Source organism: Platalea leucorodia, assembly GCF_965183815.1.
Source record: "Platalea leucorodia genome assembly, chromosome: 6".
NCBI classification, from domain to species: Eukaryota; Metazoa; Chordata; class Aves; order Pelecaniformes; family Threskiornithidae; genus Platalea; species Platalea leucorodia.
The window spans coordinates 4,111,398-4,130,179 of NC_138828.1; the positions used below are offsets into that span (position 1 = coordinate 4,111,398).

Below are 18,782 nucleotides of genomic sequence, written 5' to 3' on the forward strand. Positions count from 1 at the left end.
AAAATTAAAACATTCGTGTCCCATTTTAAGACTCCTCTGCCAATACCAGAGGAACTTCTGAAGTTTAGTGCATATGCATACAGACTAAAATTGAAAGCCTTTTTTAAATGTCATCCTAAGAGTTCCTAACTGCATAATGGTACTCATTAAATAAAACCACCATCAAATCAGATATGAAATGGATATAAAAATGGTATTGTTGGGAAGCTAAAAATAGGTATGTCGATAGTTAAGAAGTTTAGTCCTGAATTCTTTCTTATCCTGATGAAATAACTAAATACTAAATATTTTTCTAGTTAGGTACTAATTGGACACCTACCTAGGAAATACAAAACCAGTGATCTGTAAAAGTTTTTGATAATTCTCTATTTTCTCTGGAAAGATAATTGGAATATATTTCCAGCGGTTTCGAATATTTTTTTTTTAATTCCATTTCTCTAAAGACAAAAAAATCTTGCTTATATGAAAACTACAATGTGTTTACTCACAGGCTGAAATCTGAAAATGTGATTCACCCAGCTGTGCTACTTTACTCTGACTGGAGCGAAAGTATGAAACAGGTAGCGAAAAAGGGGTTTTCACCATAAAAAGTATCTGGTACAGGCTTAAGACTTGAAGATAATTAACTGACGAGACCATGAAACACTCTATAAAGGAGTACTATTATATATGTACTATTTTAGAAATAAAGTTAACCTGAAACTGACACCTTTACACTAAGGCACTTTTAGAAGGGAGATTTAATCAAGCTGACTAGGAAGAATAAAGAAGAATAAGCCCAAAAGAAAGAGAAAGGATTACCGAATTCTAACTTCAGAAATCTGCCGCCCTGCAACAAATGTGTAATTCAAAAGGACAAGTAACTGAAAAAAACCTACACTGGAGGAAAATAAAGAAAACCACTGAGATCATCTTTGAGAAACTGCCCAATCAATTAAACTAGATCTCTGCTTTCCTATAGAGATTGCATTTGAAAAATGATTTTTTAGAACTTTTTCCTTAATTTTCTTAAATTATACACACTTATTGTTATCACGACAAGTTCCTTTTCAAAAAATCTTTTATTTTCTGGGCTATTAGAAATTAATCTGTGGCAGTAAATTCAGGAGAAAATACAGATGAAAAGCATGAATTTTATATTCATGGACTTGCTAGTATTTTTCAACAGGCATACTCTGTGTCATACACATAGTGCAAGTAAAACTTGTTTACAAGGGGTAATCTTTACCATTTTGAGACATATAAAACACACTATAATCTCTGCTGTTAACAGCTGAGTTACCTTACTCTGGCATACTTCCTTTTTCACTATTAGTGCATTGTAGTGTGATGTAGTATTATTACCCACTAGAGGTGACTTTTTTAAAAAGGGGATGTGACAGTGACCCAAGAATAAGAGGTGCAGCGTGCACCTAGAACGATTTTAGGGTTAACATGTGGCTGGCTGAGGGCATGACTGCCGGAGAAGGGGTGAGGGCAAACCACTGCTGGGCTGGGGGCACCTGGCCGAGGCGCAGACCGGACAGCCAGCGCAGCCTGCAAACGGGACCTCTTCAGCCCGGCAGCTTACGTGATAGGACTTCAGAGGCCGGACGTTATTACCTTTGGAAAGAGTTACCCTTCTAAGTTTACAAAAATGGTTTCTCGTTTTCAGACCACATTTATGATCTTCCTCCAAGAGAGGAACCAGATACAAAGTGGCCTTCACTCGAGCAATTACACAAACAAGGAACTATTGTAACCACACTAATTGGAACAGTTTTTCTCAGGCAGATACACAGGCAGGGCTGGCAGAACAGCTGACAGTAGAAACTGAACGACGACAGAACATAATGCCTGCTGCCAAACCCTGGCATGTTAATTCCCAGTCATGAAAATCTTCTCTCAGACAGATCCAGAACATGGCATCTTTTCTGAAACAGGAGTAGGAGAATTTGTCTGTAATCCTTTGACTGAATGGTGCACCTTGCTGCAGGTAGAGATGCGTGGAGTTTGTGCTGACTTACAGAACCCTACCTGCCTGGCGCCAAAGCTGTCATCGCCTGTTTGCATTTCAAGTCATACGTTCGGAGGTATAAACACTGTTTGTGGAATAGCTGGCCTGCCACAGAGGATCTGGACTACATCCTAATATTGGTCCAAGCCTATTCAACAAACCGAAGACATGCAATCGCATGAAATCAATTTAGATGTTTGTTTCAACTGAGTTCTTCTGTGCACTTCAGCTCTTCCACTTCAGTTTATTCTTGGTCTTTATTCATCTTCCCTGGCTTGTTCAAACTCACCGATACGCTCTGGTTACAGCAAGGCACAGGTAAATGACTCTAGAGTCAGACTAGCACCGTATGTGTAACGACTGCTCTCCATAACTGCACAAGAGCTGCACCTCCTCCCTGCAATGAGTTGTACGTTCCCTTGTCTTGCATCACTTTACAATGCAAAAATTTTGGCTGGGATAAAATAACACAGATAACATGACCCTTCCTCTTTAGCCAAATTTGCATGTGAAACCTCTAAGCTTTTGAGACTGCCTACGAGAGCTTTTGCAGAGATTCAACATTTCATTTTGAACTGTGGTATGTTTGTTTTCAATTTATGATTATTATTAAAAGGAAGGAGCTGATTCTTTCCCAGGCACAAAAAAATATTAGTCTAAAAATGTCACACAGACCAATAGTTGTTAGTTAAAAATGAAAAGGAGAAAAACTAACCAGAAGGAAGAGCAAGCAGACTGCCAAGTGCTTTTGGAGTACCAAGCATATATATTTATTTAAAACATTCAGTGAGATTATTAGTTTTTCTGATGACAACTTTTAAGAACGTGCATAGGGAGAGAGGAACAAAATGGACACGAAAACCCCACCCTTCCGCAGAAGTCTCAGGTACAGCAAATATTCTTGTGAGAGATACCCTTGGCATGTAATTCAGTGTCTATAAAACCCAGATACAACTCCTTAAAGATCGAGGTACTTATCTGTTTCAACTGTTTCTAAAGCAAGGCATACCCCACCCCCCCCAAATATCTTTTTTTGCTTTCCATGAATGCTTGAGTAGAAAAGATACAGTTTGGAAATAAAAGCAGCAGAGCTTTCTGCATCTACCTATCTTTCCTCCAGAAGAACAGAATCTCAAACACAAAATAAAACAGGATAAAATAAGCATCTCAGTAAAACCAACACTAACTCTATCGACATTGGTCTGTCTCATTTTGCAGCATATGCTGTTAGATTAAATTCTTCTGCAGGTCTCAAAAAGTCATGAGCAGTACTGGAAATAACTCCTCCTACACACTGCTCAAAAAAACCCCAAACACCTGGCATAGATAGCTCATTGATGGCAGAGCAATAGCGCAAAGAAGATGAGAACAGTACATGTTGCTTTAGGTGATCTACTGGGATATTACATCCCATAGGAGCACCAGATTATAAAGAAATAGTCTTGCTTGGAGATATTTCCACTTGACTTCTCTGAGCTGCTATTTGTATTTGTTATTTTGTATTTTCCCCTCAATTTTCTAAACCAATATCTACTGTATAAAGCAAGTAAATGTTCCTACCAATATTGGGATGCTTCAAGAGGCGACAGATTCTAGCTTCTCTTTCCAGTTTCTGGTGATCTGCAACAAAGGAAAGCAAAACAGTTGCTTTTAGTATGACAATTAACATAGTTCAGTGTATTTGCTTTACAGAAGCAAAAAAAAAAAATACACCATCAGATGTGATCTTTAAAACATACCTCCTCTATTTAGATCCATTAAGATTTTACATTCAAACTGTAATCCTGAATTAGGTTCCTGCATCCAACCACTTCTTTGATGGACTACCACAGGCAGTTCCATTAGAAAAATCAAGCTGCTGATTCACTGGGGAGAACAGGAAATATTCATGCCATGACATATAATCAGGCAATAAACCACGTTACAACATTAATCAACAGGAGGACAACCTGAACCTCTGGCGTTGCCTTAAATCCTACCTGTTAACTGCTTTAATGACACCTAGTGTGCCAGGTACACGGCTGGACACGTGGCAGCCACCCCGACAGAGTGCCAGCCCTCGGGCCACCACGCGCTCCCGCCGCAATACGATGCTACAGGAGCTCCCAATACCTAATGACCAGCAGTTATTATTTTCCCAGCAGGGCTAATCTCCCTCTCAGGCTGATTATTCATTAACCTGACGATACCCTGAACACGTAGGTCCAGGTGTACCATCTGTCGGCTCCCCCTCTCCCGGCCGCCTGATTCCTTTTAGCCTTCAGGTAGAGCAGCAGGCTGTAGGTCTCAACTTGTACACCCCCGAGCCCTAATGACACTTCTGGAGATAAAATACTACTACTTGCGTCAAGCTCCATTTTAAGCTGGTTTTTTATGTAGCACGCTTTCATAATATTTGCTCCAAACACCACCATTTATAGTACTGCTTCTGCTGCATTTTGGTTAACATTAAGTAATATAGTACTTGTTTTATGTAACACGTATGAGAGTGTTGGAGGGGTGCATAAATTATTTATACTGGAAATACCTGAAGGTCTTCAGATATGTTAAAATGTCTAGTGTCAGGCAGTATAAAACACACACAGGTAACTCGGGCAATAAAATACATAATTTGGAGATAATAAAAATATCGAGCTACTGCCTACTGTAATCCTGTAATTCCAACAGACTTCTAGTGCATTTATCCTCATTTTCTGGCGCATAATTTCTGTGGCTGCTAAGAATACCAAGCTTTTGTCAAGAGGCAGAAAAGCAGCAGAGATTCAATTTTATAATATTAGCTAAAAATAATTTTTCAAAATTAGAAGAGAAATAAACTGTAAAATGTTCTTGGAGATGAGGCTCTTTTGCTATTATTTTAACTAGCTCCAATTTCATATCCAAGGATACTATAATAACCAGTCCTTCATCGGGACTCAAACTTCAAATGTCACACAAGTGATTTGGGCTGTGCTATCTCTGCAATCCTAATTATCCGCATTATGTTTGAGAACACTCCTAACAACTGAAAGGGGAAATTCTTAACTGTCCTTCCACCCCATAAAACCAGTAGTCTGCACAGTAAGTCTTGAGTTGAATAACCAGCAATATAGAGAATACAAAAAGTTTAATCTACAAAAGAATATTAGGCGTCAAAATACTACAGCAAGAACGAAGACGTTAGCTGTTTTTGTAACGTAACTCTTACGGATCTATTATGGTATCTGTTCTCGCTCATAATACCATCAGTGTAATTAGGTTATCTTTCCAAGCCAGTAAATCATAGTTCCTCTGATACCCGCTTGACATCAGAGTCTACTGGACGAGAGCCAGAATAGGGTTCAAGAAAAAACACACCATGAAACCCTTCCTCTTCGGTGCCTGAGTACAGTAGCGCGATCCCAACATCCTCCTTTTAGCTGGTGCTCGACTCCACTCTTATAGAGCGTTTAATCTAAACATGGATCAGGAGAGTCGCCCTGAAAAGGGGAAAACTGAATTCCACACAGATGGCTGGGCCAGCACAAGGGAGACGGGGCGGCACGGGGCGACAGCGAGGGGGGCCGGCGGCCTCTGCTGCTGCCAAAAAACCGCGTCTCATGCAACTTCGCTTTCCTGAAGATGACTCTGGCTTCAGCCTGCCCGCTGCGGAGCTGCTCTACACGGGGCTCATTAAACAGGACAGAGAGACCCTCGGGACGAGCGAGGTGAGAGCAGTAGGTGGGGATAGGAGCAGCGGGTGCGTACAGGCACGCAGCAGCGATCCTGGGCGTGCACGCTGGTCCAGGAAGACACCGTCTCCCTGCCGTGAGGATTGCTTCACGTGAAAAGCATCAACAGCCCCTGCATAAAACACATGAGCTGCGATGGGAGCGATGACCACAACCTAGGCATCTTCCCACCAGGCTGGCAGCTCAAGTCACAAAATTACCTATATATCCTGGTTGTTCCTGTGGCGATTACTATTAAGGACTGAACTGGGATCTTGAGTGCGGTTTCTCCTGCCATTGACTCTGCTCGTTACCAGCTAGCCAGCTTCAGCAGCCTGCTTGCACGGTGCACTGAACAATCAGCTCCTCATCACAGGCACAACCTCCTAAGTGTGATAATGATATGAATAAAATCGCAAATAGTAACATTTTCACTCCTTTGGGATACTTCAGTGCTTATAAAAGCAATGATGGCTAGAGGAATATATCAAAGATTAATTTACTGATGAACTGTGAAAGCTGGGGTTTGGGGAGGTGGTTGGGAGGGGGGGTTGGGTTTTGTTGGTTTGTTTTGTGTTTTTATGTAAACTGTTACCAAACAATTCATATTTGGTAATTCACAAACTCCTATGCCCTCCTGCTGCACTTAATTAAAATGTTCTTAAAAACTCGGGCAGGATACCAAAGGTTTATACATATAGACCCAAGTGTCACACTCCGGCAAACCATAAGCCTGGAACTCTGAAGATAAATGAAGCAACCAAGCTGACCTCTAGAAAGTGCCATAATAAAGCCTGAAGAGCAGAGTCTGTATGGAAGTCAGAAAATACACAGGCTTATTTAGCACACCCAGTGAGATGACTCTTGACTACTGTGTTTAAAAGCACATGGGGATAGAGGGACAAGCTGGGCAGGAAGATCCTACCCTTCTCCTACGGAAGATGTCTCAGGTGTAGCACGCACCCTTACAGCGGAGAGACGCTCGGCAGACAACTCTGGGTCTGACACATTCAGAACCAGCTCCTTACGGCTAACCTCACGCCAATCTGGGCGAAGCGAGACAGGCTGACCTATTTTACATGTATTTGGAGAGCAAACTATTAAATCATGTCAAATAGTAACAGAAGAGATAGGTTAAGTCTCCAGCTCTCCTGACAAATCTTGACAACTTACTATCAAGTAACTGTCCTCAATTAATGAGCACTATTTTTTTTTGTAATTTACTTCATCCATCCAACCGTTTTAGGCATAATCAGTAAGACTTCAGTAAGCACAATTAATGATGTCAACAGAGAGGTCATCGACAAGCAGCAATGAATTTGAATGCAAGAAGTCCTGTAAAAATTATAGCGGCTCAACTACTGCAACAAATTTTAAATTAGGACAACTTCAAGAAATAGGGGAGGGAGGGACACATTGTCATTATCCACTGAATTTCGTGGGTTAAAACTAAGCAAATCTGTATTTGTGACACAAGCACTACCACGTAGCTCCAGCAGAAGGGATACTAGGAGAGGGATGCCAAAGCCCTGTTCCAAGAGGAACAGAGTACCAGGTTTCACACACAAACTGTCTGGCGACTCACCAATGCAGGCCTGAAGTGTAAAAAAAACCACACACAAAAAACCCCCAACAAACCAGAAAACAGCCAAAGCAAGCAGTAACCATAATCGGATTGCTCGGAGACATCATTTTTTGCAGAAAACATAAGCAGCATTTGTATAAGGTCGTTTCATGAATCGAGAGGGAATCTGAATCAGAGAACCATTGACTGCAAGAATAAAAAGGCTGCAGAACTTGTATTTGGTATGAATGTTAAGGAAACATCAAAATATTCTGGACACAGCTGTCAGTGACACTTAAATGCTATAGTAACAAAAAAAGGAAACATGAGGACAATGATAGAGAAATATATGATGTAAAACTAAATATAAAGGCACATTATTTACTTCTACGTTTTCTGAAAGTAAGAGATTTCCAGAGCCATGTAACGATAAAGCAGGCACTGATTCAGTAGCAGAGATGAAGGCAAACACACGGAGTTCTGCTGCTCTAGCAATTCGCTCTATACTAAAGGGAAAAAACAGTCGCAATGCAAAACGTCAGCCTCTACAGGCAAAATTATTAAAAAAAAATAAGTACAGAAACACGTAGCAAATATTCTTGCTCAGAAAAATCAAAATATTTGGTTTCTACATTCCAAATCTAATGTAATATGTTGACAAGAAAAACAAAGTATCAATTTACTAGAAAAATAAGCACTATCCTGCAATACCTTTGAAATAATTAAGCCAGATCAATAACTTTTGAAGGCAAATAACACACAGCTTAAGCATGTTAAAATACCAATTACAGAAGGAAGCTCTTCTGCATATTTTTCCCTCTGTTAGGGATGCTCATGATGCTATGATGCTCATATTTTTTCATATTTAAAAAAATACACAAATAAAACACAAAAAAAGCTAGCTGTTTTCATTCAAATCATACTAATGAAGACAAAAATTTTTAAATACACTATTCTCTGCTAAAAGAAAAGTTTCCAAGACTTTTTGAAGCCAAAGAGAGACGTACAGCATCACTCAGTTTGCTTTCTCTACAATAATTGTACTCTTTTATATAAAGTATGTGAACATGACATTACAAGATTTACTATGACACAACTACAATAAGCATCGCAAATTTCCCAAAGTACTAACTTTGGAAAACACAACTGTTTGGAATGTAAAAAATACACTACAATTGAAATACGGTGCTTTAACCCTTAAGTAAAATTATCCTGTGTCACAATAATTGCATGGTAAAGTTCTGAAAATACTAAGAAATGAACAAGTTTAGAAAAAGTTGCTATGGATGACAACTCTTGGAGTCAATGGTTTAGCATCAGATGTTAAAAGAGAATTAAAAAGCTCAATCCTTACTGCAAAGTGTCCAGGAAGTTTGATATGGATGTTTAAAAGAAGTATAACAATAGAGTTAAAATAATATATAAAAAGCAAACTCCATCTTTAAAATAGTTAGCACTTCAAGTTTGTAAAATACTTTTTAAATCTGTAGGAGAAAACAAGAAAGGAAACTTCATTGAGTACCACTTGCCAACTGAACCATCATAATTCTCCATGAGGCCTCAAAGCCTACACTTAACATTCTTCCATGATTATTTCATTGTAAATAAAAAAAAAAAAATTAAATTTCAGAAGTTGAAAATATATAAAAGAAAATTTAAAATCTGCAAGATAAGCTCAAAGCTCTTTTACAAACTTAAACTCTTCCACTGAGGTTTTGTGTTAAGATTTTTAAATTCAGTTGCAGCAAGCCTGAAACACAAGCACAGACATATACAGTTACAGCATCTTAATGCCCATCACCTTTGGCTGTAACTTAATCACGGGCTGACCAATTGCCATATTATACACGGCACACAGGGAGACGATCTGAAATGCAAACTGAACTAAGCTTGTTTAGAAGAACGACGGAAATACGATCAGTGCCTCAGGGGAAAAAAACGAATGAAAAAAAATAATCACGGGACTATTGGTCATTTGGCACAAGATGTCTCTCTCTGGTGCACTACCAGCACCACTTTAAAAGGCTATTCTGTACTACCTCAACCTATATTTACAGGATTAGCCAGCATAGCTAGAAACCTGGAAGGTGCCCGAGAGTCTTCTGTGAAGTGCTAAATACATCCCATGTTGACTCTTCAGGAATAACACAGATATAATAAAGCACTTCATCTCTGACTTGGAATATAAAGTGTAAACACTTGAAATTTCTTTGCTATTAACTGCTATACCACTGCTTCTGAACTGGCACTGTATATGATTAATTTTTCACATACACCAAACATTTTCATTGGTCGTTTAACTGTTATCATACTACACCTGAGAGCACCCTGAACCCACAGAGCAGGCGGGTACCACCGGGGTAAGGCAGTCTAGAGGACTAACCCGTACAACGCATGATGAACACGACACAAATGTTCCTCCTGCTCCGGTGGACAGACAGTAAATTAAACAAGATGAAAAAACCAGGCAAGTACACATTACTTCAAAATTTACTAGGTGAAATAAACTCTCAAATGACAGAGCATAAACTAGATGGAGCTCTTTCATTTAACTGAAAACAACTTATTCCGTCTAAACCTGCAAGATTCTGGCAGGCCCCGGCTCCCACTGATGCCACTGAGATTTTAGCATCAACTGCATAAAAAAATAACAGGTATCTGCACATGTTCATGTACTGAAATACTTTGAAACGACACCCACTGTAACTGAACGATGTACTTCATTTATTCAAGTGCATAAATTCTTCTTGCGACCTGAACTTCATATTGCTAACTCCGATGCTTCAGCTAGTACATTTCTCTGAAAAAATCACATTTCCCGTATAAATTAATACCATTTCTTAGAGACAAAGCTTCACATCGTAAGGCCTGCTAATTAAAAGCGCCCAGCGAATACAACCGTTACTCACACTTCCAGCTTACGCGTCAAAGCCAGGACATGCCCCGCGTGTCATATGCCCACGGCATTCGGTCAGAGGTAGCTGTGCCTGTGGAGACTGCTTCAGACCGTGCCATAAAACAAGAGGATGATTCACGAAACGATCACGTTCTAGTAAAAGGATAAGCAGCCCACCATGCTGAGACAGGGTTAATATTCAGCTCTTATTTACAGACATAACCATGTGCTCAAATAACAAATACTAGAGCTGAACATTTTCAGGTATGGACAACAGGCTAAATTGTTATTGCATGATTTAAGAACAATAACTGTATTGATTAAAAAAACACGCCTGGTCTTTTTGTAAAAATAAAAATGATAAAAACATCTTACTCAGAAACATTGCTGAATGCACTGCAATATGTGAAGGTTCATCATCATCATCATCACTATGATTGACTAAACAATATTCCCAGATTTTCACCCCAACTTAACGAGTATATTGACTGGTACCAGTTAGGCGGTATCTGGTGTCACGTGAATTATAATAATGAGCTCTCTGCATTTACCTCACTCACTTGCTTGTGTCAGAGCAGTTGTTATTATACCTGTTACAAAAGGAACTGCTAAGGGAACGGCGATACCTCACACCATCCACATTGTGCCACGAGGCAGCAGAAAGAGCATTAAATACTCCTTGAGTCAGGGATTTAAGTGGACGTTAAGGTGCAGAAGATGACAGCTGCACTTCCAAAGAAATGAAATAATCCTTAGCGTTGTTAGAGGAGCGTCAGAAACCCTCTGAGTAAAGTCTGCAGTACGTAAGTTCTTGTGGGGTACCCAAGACGACGACTCGCCTTTCAAGTCTGCATGTGTCTTCTACATGTTTCAGGAAATCCTGCGGTCCTTCCTTCCTCCACTCAGCTTACTTACAAGTACGTAAACTGCAAATGCTGTACATAAATATCTATTTCTGCTACCCTGTTTTCAGCCAGGTTTCGATTACTGGTGATCTGAAGGGGAATGTCAAAGGGCAGGTCAAACTGAAATACTTCGAGCACTCAGCTCCCAAACATCTGAAGCGTAAGAAGGTGCGCCGCTGCACCGAGAGTGGATTAGGAAAGAAGTGTCCTGCCATGACGAGTACAGCCAGAGGAATTACCTAGCAGGCAGCAAAATCCCACGAATCCTGAGAAAGTCTGTGATAGCGTCTAGCATAAAACGTTTATGCTACAACAGTATCAGAGGAAATGCTCTAGAAAAAATAAATAGTAGGTCACTTACTAAAACCAAAAAGTTAATACATCTCATTTCTGACAATATATAATTGATCAGCTAAAACAGTGATCACTTGTCACTATGAAAAGGGAAAAACAATTATCAGCAAGAAGAAGCCAAGCTTTAAAGCCAAACGTGTAATAAAAAAGGAACACACAAAGACATTTATATACTTGCTTCCTTTGCTCTCATGTGATTACCTATACTTGATTACAAAAAGGTCTCCTATGCTGTCTGTATAAGAAACTTTAAGAAAATTAAATGAAAAATACAAATAGGAAGCTCAAAAAGCAGCAAAGCAAATGCAGAAGGAGGAGTGCTCTATAAATTCTAGATTATTTTATGAAAGCAAGTCTCCAGTTGTGAACAACGGCATCTATCACAGCAACAGCTAGTTATCAAGACTGGAAAAAGATCACGGCCTGTGAAACCCTGATACAATCAGAAAGAAGGTAGCAATGAGAATAATGCAGTTTTATAAATGGAAAAAGCCTTGCAGCCAGCTTCAAACAACTTTAATGTGACACGTAGCCAAGAAAAAGAAAAATAAAAGATGCAATGCACTGAACCATGAAAAATTCAGCCTTTACAATAACTAATGCCATTCTGTGAAACCTGAAACAAAAAGAATATGGATGTGTAAAATTTGGGGTACTGACAGACTCTATGAATGTAAACACTTGAACTAATCCTAATTCGATATTCTAATAGACCAAAATCTCCTATTACAATTTATGACATCTGCATCAGAAAATTAGACTGTCTGCATAGAGATGATATTGGGTAGGCAAATAAAGCAGCAAATTATTTAAGTGGCGCCTTAAAAATTTAAGCGGTGTCAATAAAACCTTTATTACAAAAACTTACATACATAGACTACCTATTTCTTGGATTAAGTCATAATATATTCTGTAATTAAAGAGGAATATAATTAACGCCTTCAGCATAAATCTCTTCTAGTATAGTGTCATGATTCTTAATCCAAAGTGTTGATCCTGCAGCACACCCAAATTGAGCTTATGACCATAGCAGAAATGTCGACCGCTTGCCACCTATCAACATAGGCATCTAAAATTCAAGCTTCTCCAAAGCAAAGCCTGTTTCTAACAATAATCTGTAGTAACTTCTGTGTTTTTCCTGTTGTTACTGTATTATTAGAGCTTGCAGTCCACACCGAACAATGTGAGTGCATCTCCCCCTGTGCTGGTGTTGGCTGGGATAGGGTTAATTTTCTCCACAGTAGCTGGTATGGGGCTGTGTGTTGGGTTTGTGCTGGAAACAGTGTTGATAACACAGGGATGTTCTTGTTACTGCTGAGCAGGGCTGACACAGAGTCAGGGCCTTTTCTGCCTCCCACCCCACCCCACCAGCGAGCAGGCTGGGGGTGCACAAGCAGCTGGGAGGGGACACGGCTGGGACAGCTGGCCCCAACTGACCAAAGGGCTGCTCCATGCCGTATGGCGTCATGCTCAGCATATAAAGCTGGGGGAAGAAGAAGGAAGGGGGGGATGTTCAGCGTGATGGCGTTTGTCTTCCCAAGTCACCGTTACGCGCGATGGAGCCCTGCTTTCCTGGAGGTGGCTGAACACCTGCCTGCCGATGGGAAGGAGTGAATGAATTCCTTGGTTTGCTTTGCTTGCGTGCGCAGCTTTCGCTTTACCTGTTAAACTCTTTATCTCAACCCACAAGTTTTCTCACTTTTACTCTTCTGATTCTCTCCCCAATCCCACCAGGGGATAGTGAGCGAGCGGCTGTGTGGAGCTTAGTTGTCAGCTGGGGTTAAATCACGACAGTCCTTTCTGGTGCCCAACGTGGGGCTCCAAGGGCTCAAGATAACGACAGATTTGATTGAATGTGCTAGATCGAATTTATAGCTCTTATTACTGTTCAGCTATTAATCAGCAGGCTCCCGTGCTTGCCTCACTACTGTATATTAGAGTCTAGTGCTCGTTAGTGGCTGCTTTTTGCTTCCACTGCTTGCTGCACTCCTGTACTGCTTATCATCTTACTCTGCTGTGCCTGGGAACATTCTAGTAACAGCAATGGCCGTGCACCTGGGCTGGCAGATAGCCAGGGCATCGCTGCTGTTTCTGTGCTGCTGTACTGGGCAGGCTGGGACTCCAGCATGAACTCGAGACGAAGGGACTGTGACCTGTGGATGAGTTCAGGCCGGAGCAGGACACCTATGGATAAGCCCACACCAGAGCAGGTACATCTCGAAGCATCTGTGGCCATGGTTATGTCTGTGCCACAGCAGGTCTACCTCTGAAGGGATTGTGGCCCAAAGATAAGTCCAAACTGGAGAAAGTACACCTCAAAGCATCTGTGGCTGTGCATGAGGTCATGCTGGAGCACCTCAAAGCATGGGGCCATGGATAAGCCCATGGCAGAGCAGGTACGCCCCTGGAGGGACTGCAGCCATGGGTAAGGCCATGTCGGAGCAGGTTTACTTGTGAAGGGACTGTGGCTGTGGGTAAGGCCATGCTGGAGCAGATCTATCTCTGAAGGCACTGTGGCCCACGGAGAAGGCCACGCTGGAACAGGTGTACCTTCAAGTGACTGTGGATAAGGCTAGGCCACAGCAGGTATACCCTTGGAGAGACTGCGGCTCACAGATAAGGCTCCACTTAGAGCAGGTACTCCCCTAAGGGACTGCAGTCTGTGGCTAAGTCCAAGCCAGAGCAGGGGCAAGGGGAGGAGTTCATTGCAGTGTTAAAGCCTATGGTCTGGTCCAAAGGGGCCAGGGGTGGAGACTGTAATGGAAATACTTCTAAATTGTTGTAACCTGGGATTTGAGTTACAGGAATTGCTACAGCAGGAACCACCTGAACCACTGGAGGACAAGCCTTACAAAAAACAGTGCCAAGCGCAGCAATGACCCAACCTGAGCTGGCTTTGGTGCCCAGTAACTCTACGCAACACACCACCTCTCCTGTCCTGGGTGACCACCGTAGGAGATGGAGCCCAAAGTCAGGGACTAAATGAACTCAGTGGATGTTTCTGGATATTTTATAAGGGCAGTCCATAGACCAAGGGAATGGTATCTGCATATGACATCAAAGGATGGGAAGGGAGGTGGTGGTTAACGAGGATGTATTGGATAGTGTGGGACTTGAGCATGACGTAAATGGTATGGAATAAGCGGTTGAGAATGTGCTGGTTTTGGCTGGGATAGAGTTCATTTTCTTCACAGTAGCTGGTATGGGGCTGTGTTTTGGATTTATGCTAGAAATGGTGTTGATAATACAAGGACATTTTACATAGAATCAAGGCCTTTTTTGCTTCTCACCCCACCAGTGAGTAGGCTGGGAGTGCACAAGAAGTTGGGAGGGTAACCCCAACATACCAAAGGGATATTCCACACCATATGATATCATCCTCAGCATATAAAGCTGGGGGAAGAAGAAGGAAGGGGGGGACATTCGGAGTGAGGGCGTTTGTCTTCCCAAGTAACCGTTACACGCGATGGAGCCCTGCTTTCCTGGAGGTGGTTGAACACCTGCCTGCCGATGGGAAGGAGTGAATGAATTTCTTGGTTTGCTTTGCTTGTGCTCGGCTTTTACTTTACCTATTAAGCTGTCTTTATCTCAACCCATGAGTTCTCTCACTTTTACTCTTCCAGTTCTCTCCCCCATCTCATGGGGAAGGAGTGAGCGAGCAGCTGTATGGTGCTTAGTTTTCAACTGGGGTTAAACTACAACGCCCCAGTGCTAACTTTTGTATCTTCAGCCCCTTTCATTGTCTGCACGTTTCTTTTTTTTCCCCAGTATTGACTGGATATACATCGTCTCACACTGAATAATAGCATGTTTTCTCACAGAGCTTGCTTAATCTTTCTGAGGATGGTCTCTACAAGCTGCTTCCTACTCTGTGCAATACAGTTCAACACTTCTCAGGTTTTTTTCGATGTTGTTCTTTAGACAAGTAAATGAAGAGAAAACAAGGAGCTCTAAGTCCCAAGAGGCGCTTCAGATTGCACCACAGCATACTTAAAGCCCACCCCAGACCACCTTGGCCCTGTTACGTTCTCCCACGGAAATCAGAAGACAACTGCAGAAATTCTGACCATGGAATGCACTACACACAACACAGCTGTACTTTCTTTCTAGTATTAATATTTTGACTAAAGAAGATTTTCTTTTGCTCACTCTTTCTCCTTCACAGAAAAGCAAAGCTCCTATTAAAAGGAAACCTTGTGATGCATTAAAACCTCTCTCCATGCTTTTTTTGTTTCTATTAGAATTTGAAACTCTAATGTTGCAGAATGTCACCTCTGGGCACCTAAAATCTCACCAGAATAAGCTCTTCTATCTTAACAAGAGAGATCAAGAGACTATTCCCTGAGACAAAAGGTGTTTAAGGTCTTTGATAGCAAGCCAAGGGTCAGAGAGCTTCCTGCCTGCTTAGGAGATGAAGCCTTTTGCTAGAAACTTAAGGCCTGCTCCACATAATTTCTAGGCAGTTCAGTTGCCAGGTAGGACCTAATCACCCAACCTTTTAGCAGTTTCTAGGCTGTGCAAAAACATACCTAATACCTGGTAATATTCAGGCAGGTAGCTGTTGAACGGGAATTTTTATGGGCACAACATAGGTGCGAGGCATCTGAAGTCTGCTTACACCCTGTGTCAGATCTGAACCCTGCTCGCTACGTACGGGGCCTTTGTGAGATTAAGGGTTTAGAACTGAAAACAGCTTAGCAAGTCTGTGAATGTTTCACTGAGGAACAAAACCTTTTCTTTGTGCTCCTCTTTATCATAGGAGCGCCAGATTTTTTTTAACGTATGTGAGGAAGGGAGGCACGTAAGTGAGCTGAGACTGCCTACCGACTTGCCCAGTGCGTAGTCATTCACATACGTTCCAAGCCATGTGACAAGGACACAGCTCTGAAGGTCTCTCACTCCAGACTTCAAGCACATCTACAGCTGCTATAGACTTTCAGGCCAGGACCCCTCCTGCTTTGCACAGGTTCCCTGTACTCTTATTTTTTTATTAAATCGTTCAAAAGAAAGTATCTTCCCAAAGTAAAAGTTCTGGGGCCAGTTCACAGGCTGCACTGACGCCATTAAGTGCCAAGAAAAGGCAGATTTGCAGCAATACTGCCCTCTTCCCACAGCAGTGCCAGCGCCTGGCCGTGCACGGGAACGGTAGGCAGACCACGCTTCCCGACAGGAACACAGGCTGTCCAAACAAATCCCCTCTCACTTCTCAGCAACAAAAAGGGATGGATGGAACCAGTCTACAGATGATCTTGCCACAATGCAGTGGCACAGATGAAGTTTATCGAGCTCTGCCTTGAGAAATAAATGTGCTGCGTATAGTAAAAATACATAAAATTGAAGTGTTAAGATTACGATAAACCCTTCCGTGTGCGCAAATTCTACGCCAAAAAAACCACAGAGCTGCAAAATTTTCGGGGGGGAGGGGAGCATCAAAGAAAGCTTACATTTCAGTACTACCAAAATGTCAAATGTGATGCCTGGGTGACCTGAAACAGCAGCCATATTCTTTCTACACATTTTTCCCTGGCAGTTATGCAAACCAACTCTTTGTAACTCAGTGGGGGAGACACACAGGCTAACAGAGCAATACAACTTCCCCCACCACCACCCTGATTTTGTCAGCTTCTCTGACAACTATATAGAGCACAATGAAGTATTCTAGGTATCACGGAATGTAAATATTTGTGGTTTAAAGGTATATTGTGTAAGAGGAATGGTGTTGCACCAGTGACTTGCTTTAAGTCTAGGAATGCGGTTTACACTCAACCTAACTGCATCAAATACGTTTTTTAAACTCTCTCGGAGGAAGCATTAAGGCTCTGGAAGCAGTCCAGTTCCATTTCTTAGAATTGATCATTTCTGTAAGTTGAAGTCATTAGTGGGGATCAACAATATTACTGAGCCCCTGATTGAGCTGGTTCTCACGAAAGATAATTTACAGACCTTCAGCACTTTGCAACCTAGTCATTTTCAGCCTATAAGAGAAAACAAGAACCGCTTTTATTCATATAACAGTACATCACACAGCCCTTTGAATTTTCCATTACTGAGTTCACGCTACAGAAATGCTCACAGATAAACCTTCACTTACCCCCTCCACTATTCGTAGAGAAGGTAATAAGAAGCAGCTAAGGAATACAGTCCTTCAATTCCCAAAAGCACTTTTTTACAATGAATGCTCTTGCATTCACTACCTGCTCCTGGGGAAACATTTGAAAACACAGTCTTTACTTATTCCTCTCTTCCTAGTATTTATAGCTAAGAAAGTGGGATATTCTCATAATAAACAATTAAGACACTAAAAGTGCTCATCTGACCCGCCCCTCCCGACGTCTCCTGAACAGAAGCCAGGTGTTCACTGTTATAAAGACATCTTTTCCACAGACACCCGGGTCCGTAATGGACAAGAGTATGCAACAACAATAGCAGAGCCCATTCTTTCATTAGGCTGTTGGTCAAAAGCATCAACAGACCAGAAATCGGGGCACAGAGTATGCCTCCAGTTATTTCTGTGGCTATGTTCGCATAAACACTTCTATTCAATCAGGCTTCTGAATATCACGAAAAAGCAAAATATATTAATCCAAGATGCTTTGTAAAATAATGAATAAAAACCACACCTGTTGATTTTCAAGTTCTGCCCCAGGGCACTAAGAAAACAAAAGGCACATTTGTGCTCAGCTGCGAAGGCCGCCAACAATAGCAGTTTTCAGCTGGCTAATGTTCCTGTAGGGCTTTCTTCCGCTTCCCACCCACTTTGTATGTTAATATTTTAGCGTTCGTAGTGCGTGCGTGCGAATTTGATAAATAGATGCAGAGACTTCATTCCTACCTACAAAGCACAGATTTCAGAGTCAGAGATGGTACAAGTGTCTTCAGGCCACTTGATCAAGACACTTTAGCCCTGATTTCCATGACAACTATGACCAAAAAAAAAGTGCAGGATATTCCTGCTTTTCTTCTGTTTCTAGCACCGCTGCTGAAATTGAGGAGTGCACGATTTACTTTAAACTGAGGAGACAAAAAGGGGTAAAGAGAACACGTGACATTAATAGGAAAGCACTGAGCCAAGAATATTTTACTTTTTTTTATGATTTGTGTTTAATGATGTCCAAAATGGACAGAAGAGACCAACAGAATGATTGTAAGAACACAGACTGGATTTTACTCAAAATGTTGAGAACCTTTAAACAGTTCTTAAAAGCACATGTTCACACGGCGGTGAGTTCAAACTAATAAATCCTGATTTTTTTTCCCCCTTTTTATACTCTAATTTGCTGTGGATTTAAGCAGCCAACTGGCAATTCACTCACTTCACTCTTCCGAGAGAAGTAACTTAGAAAAGCAAGAAGAGCATTAGTAAAAGTCTGAAACCGCT

The 18,782-nt window shown here is 41.4% G+C and overlaps 1 protein-coding gene across 3 annotated transcripts in view; it reads right to left on the bottom strand.

The window, feature by feature from the left end:
- Nucleotides 1–18,782, bottom strand: part of CAMK2D (calcium/calmodulin dependent protein kinase II delta) — a 162,819-nt gene that overhangs the window by 94,233 nt on the left and 49,804 nt on the right. For all 3 annotated transcript variants that reach the window (XM_082315887.1, XM_082315886.1, XM_082315885.1), the window contains exon 4: nt 3,557–3,616. In XM_082315887.1, coding sequence (XP_082172013.1) covers nt 3,557–3,616 — 60 coding nt within the window. The remainder of the gene's footprint in view (nt 1–3,556; nt 3,617–18,782) is intronic.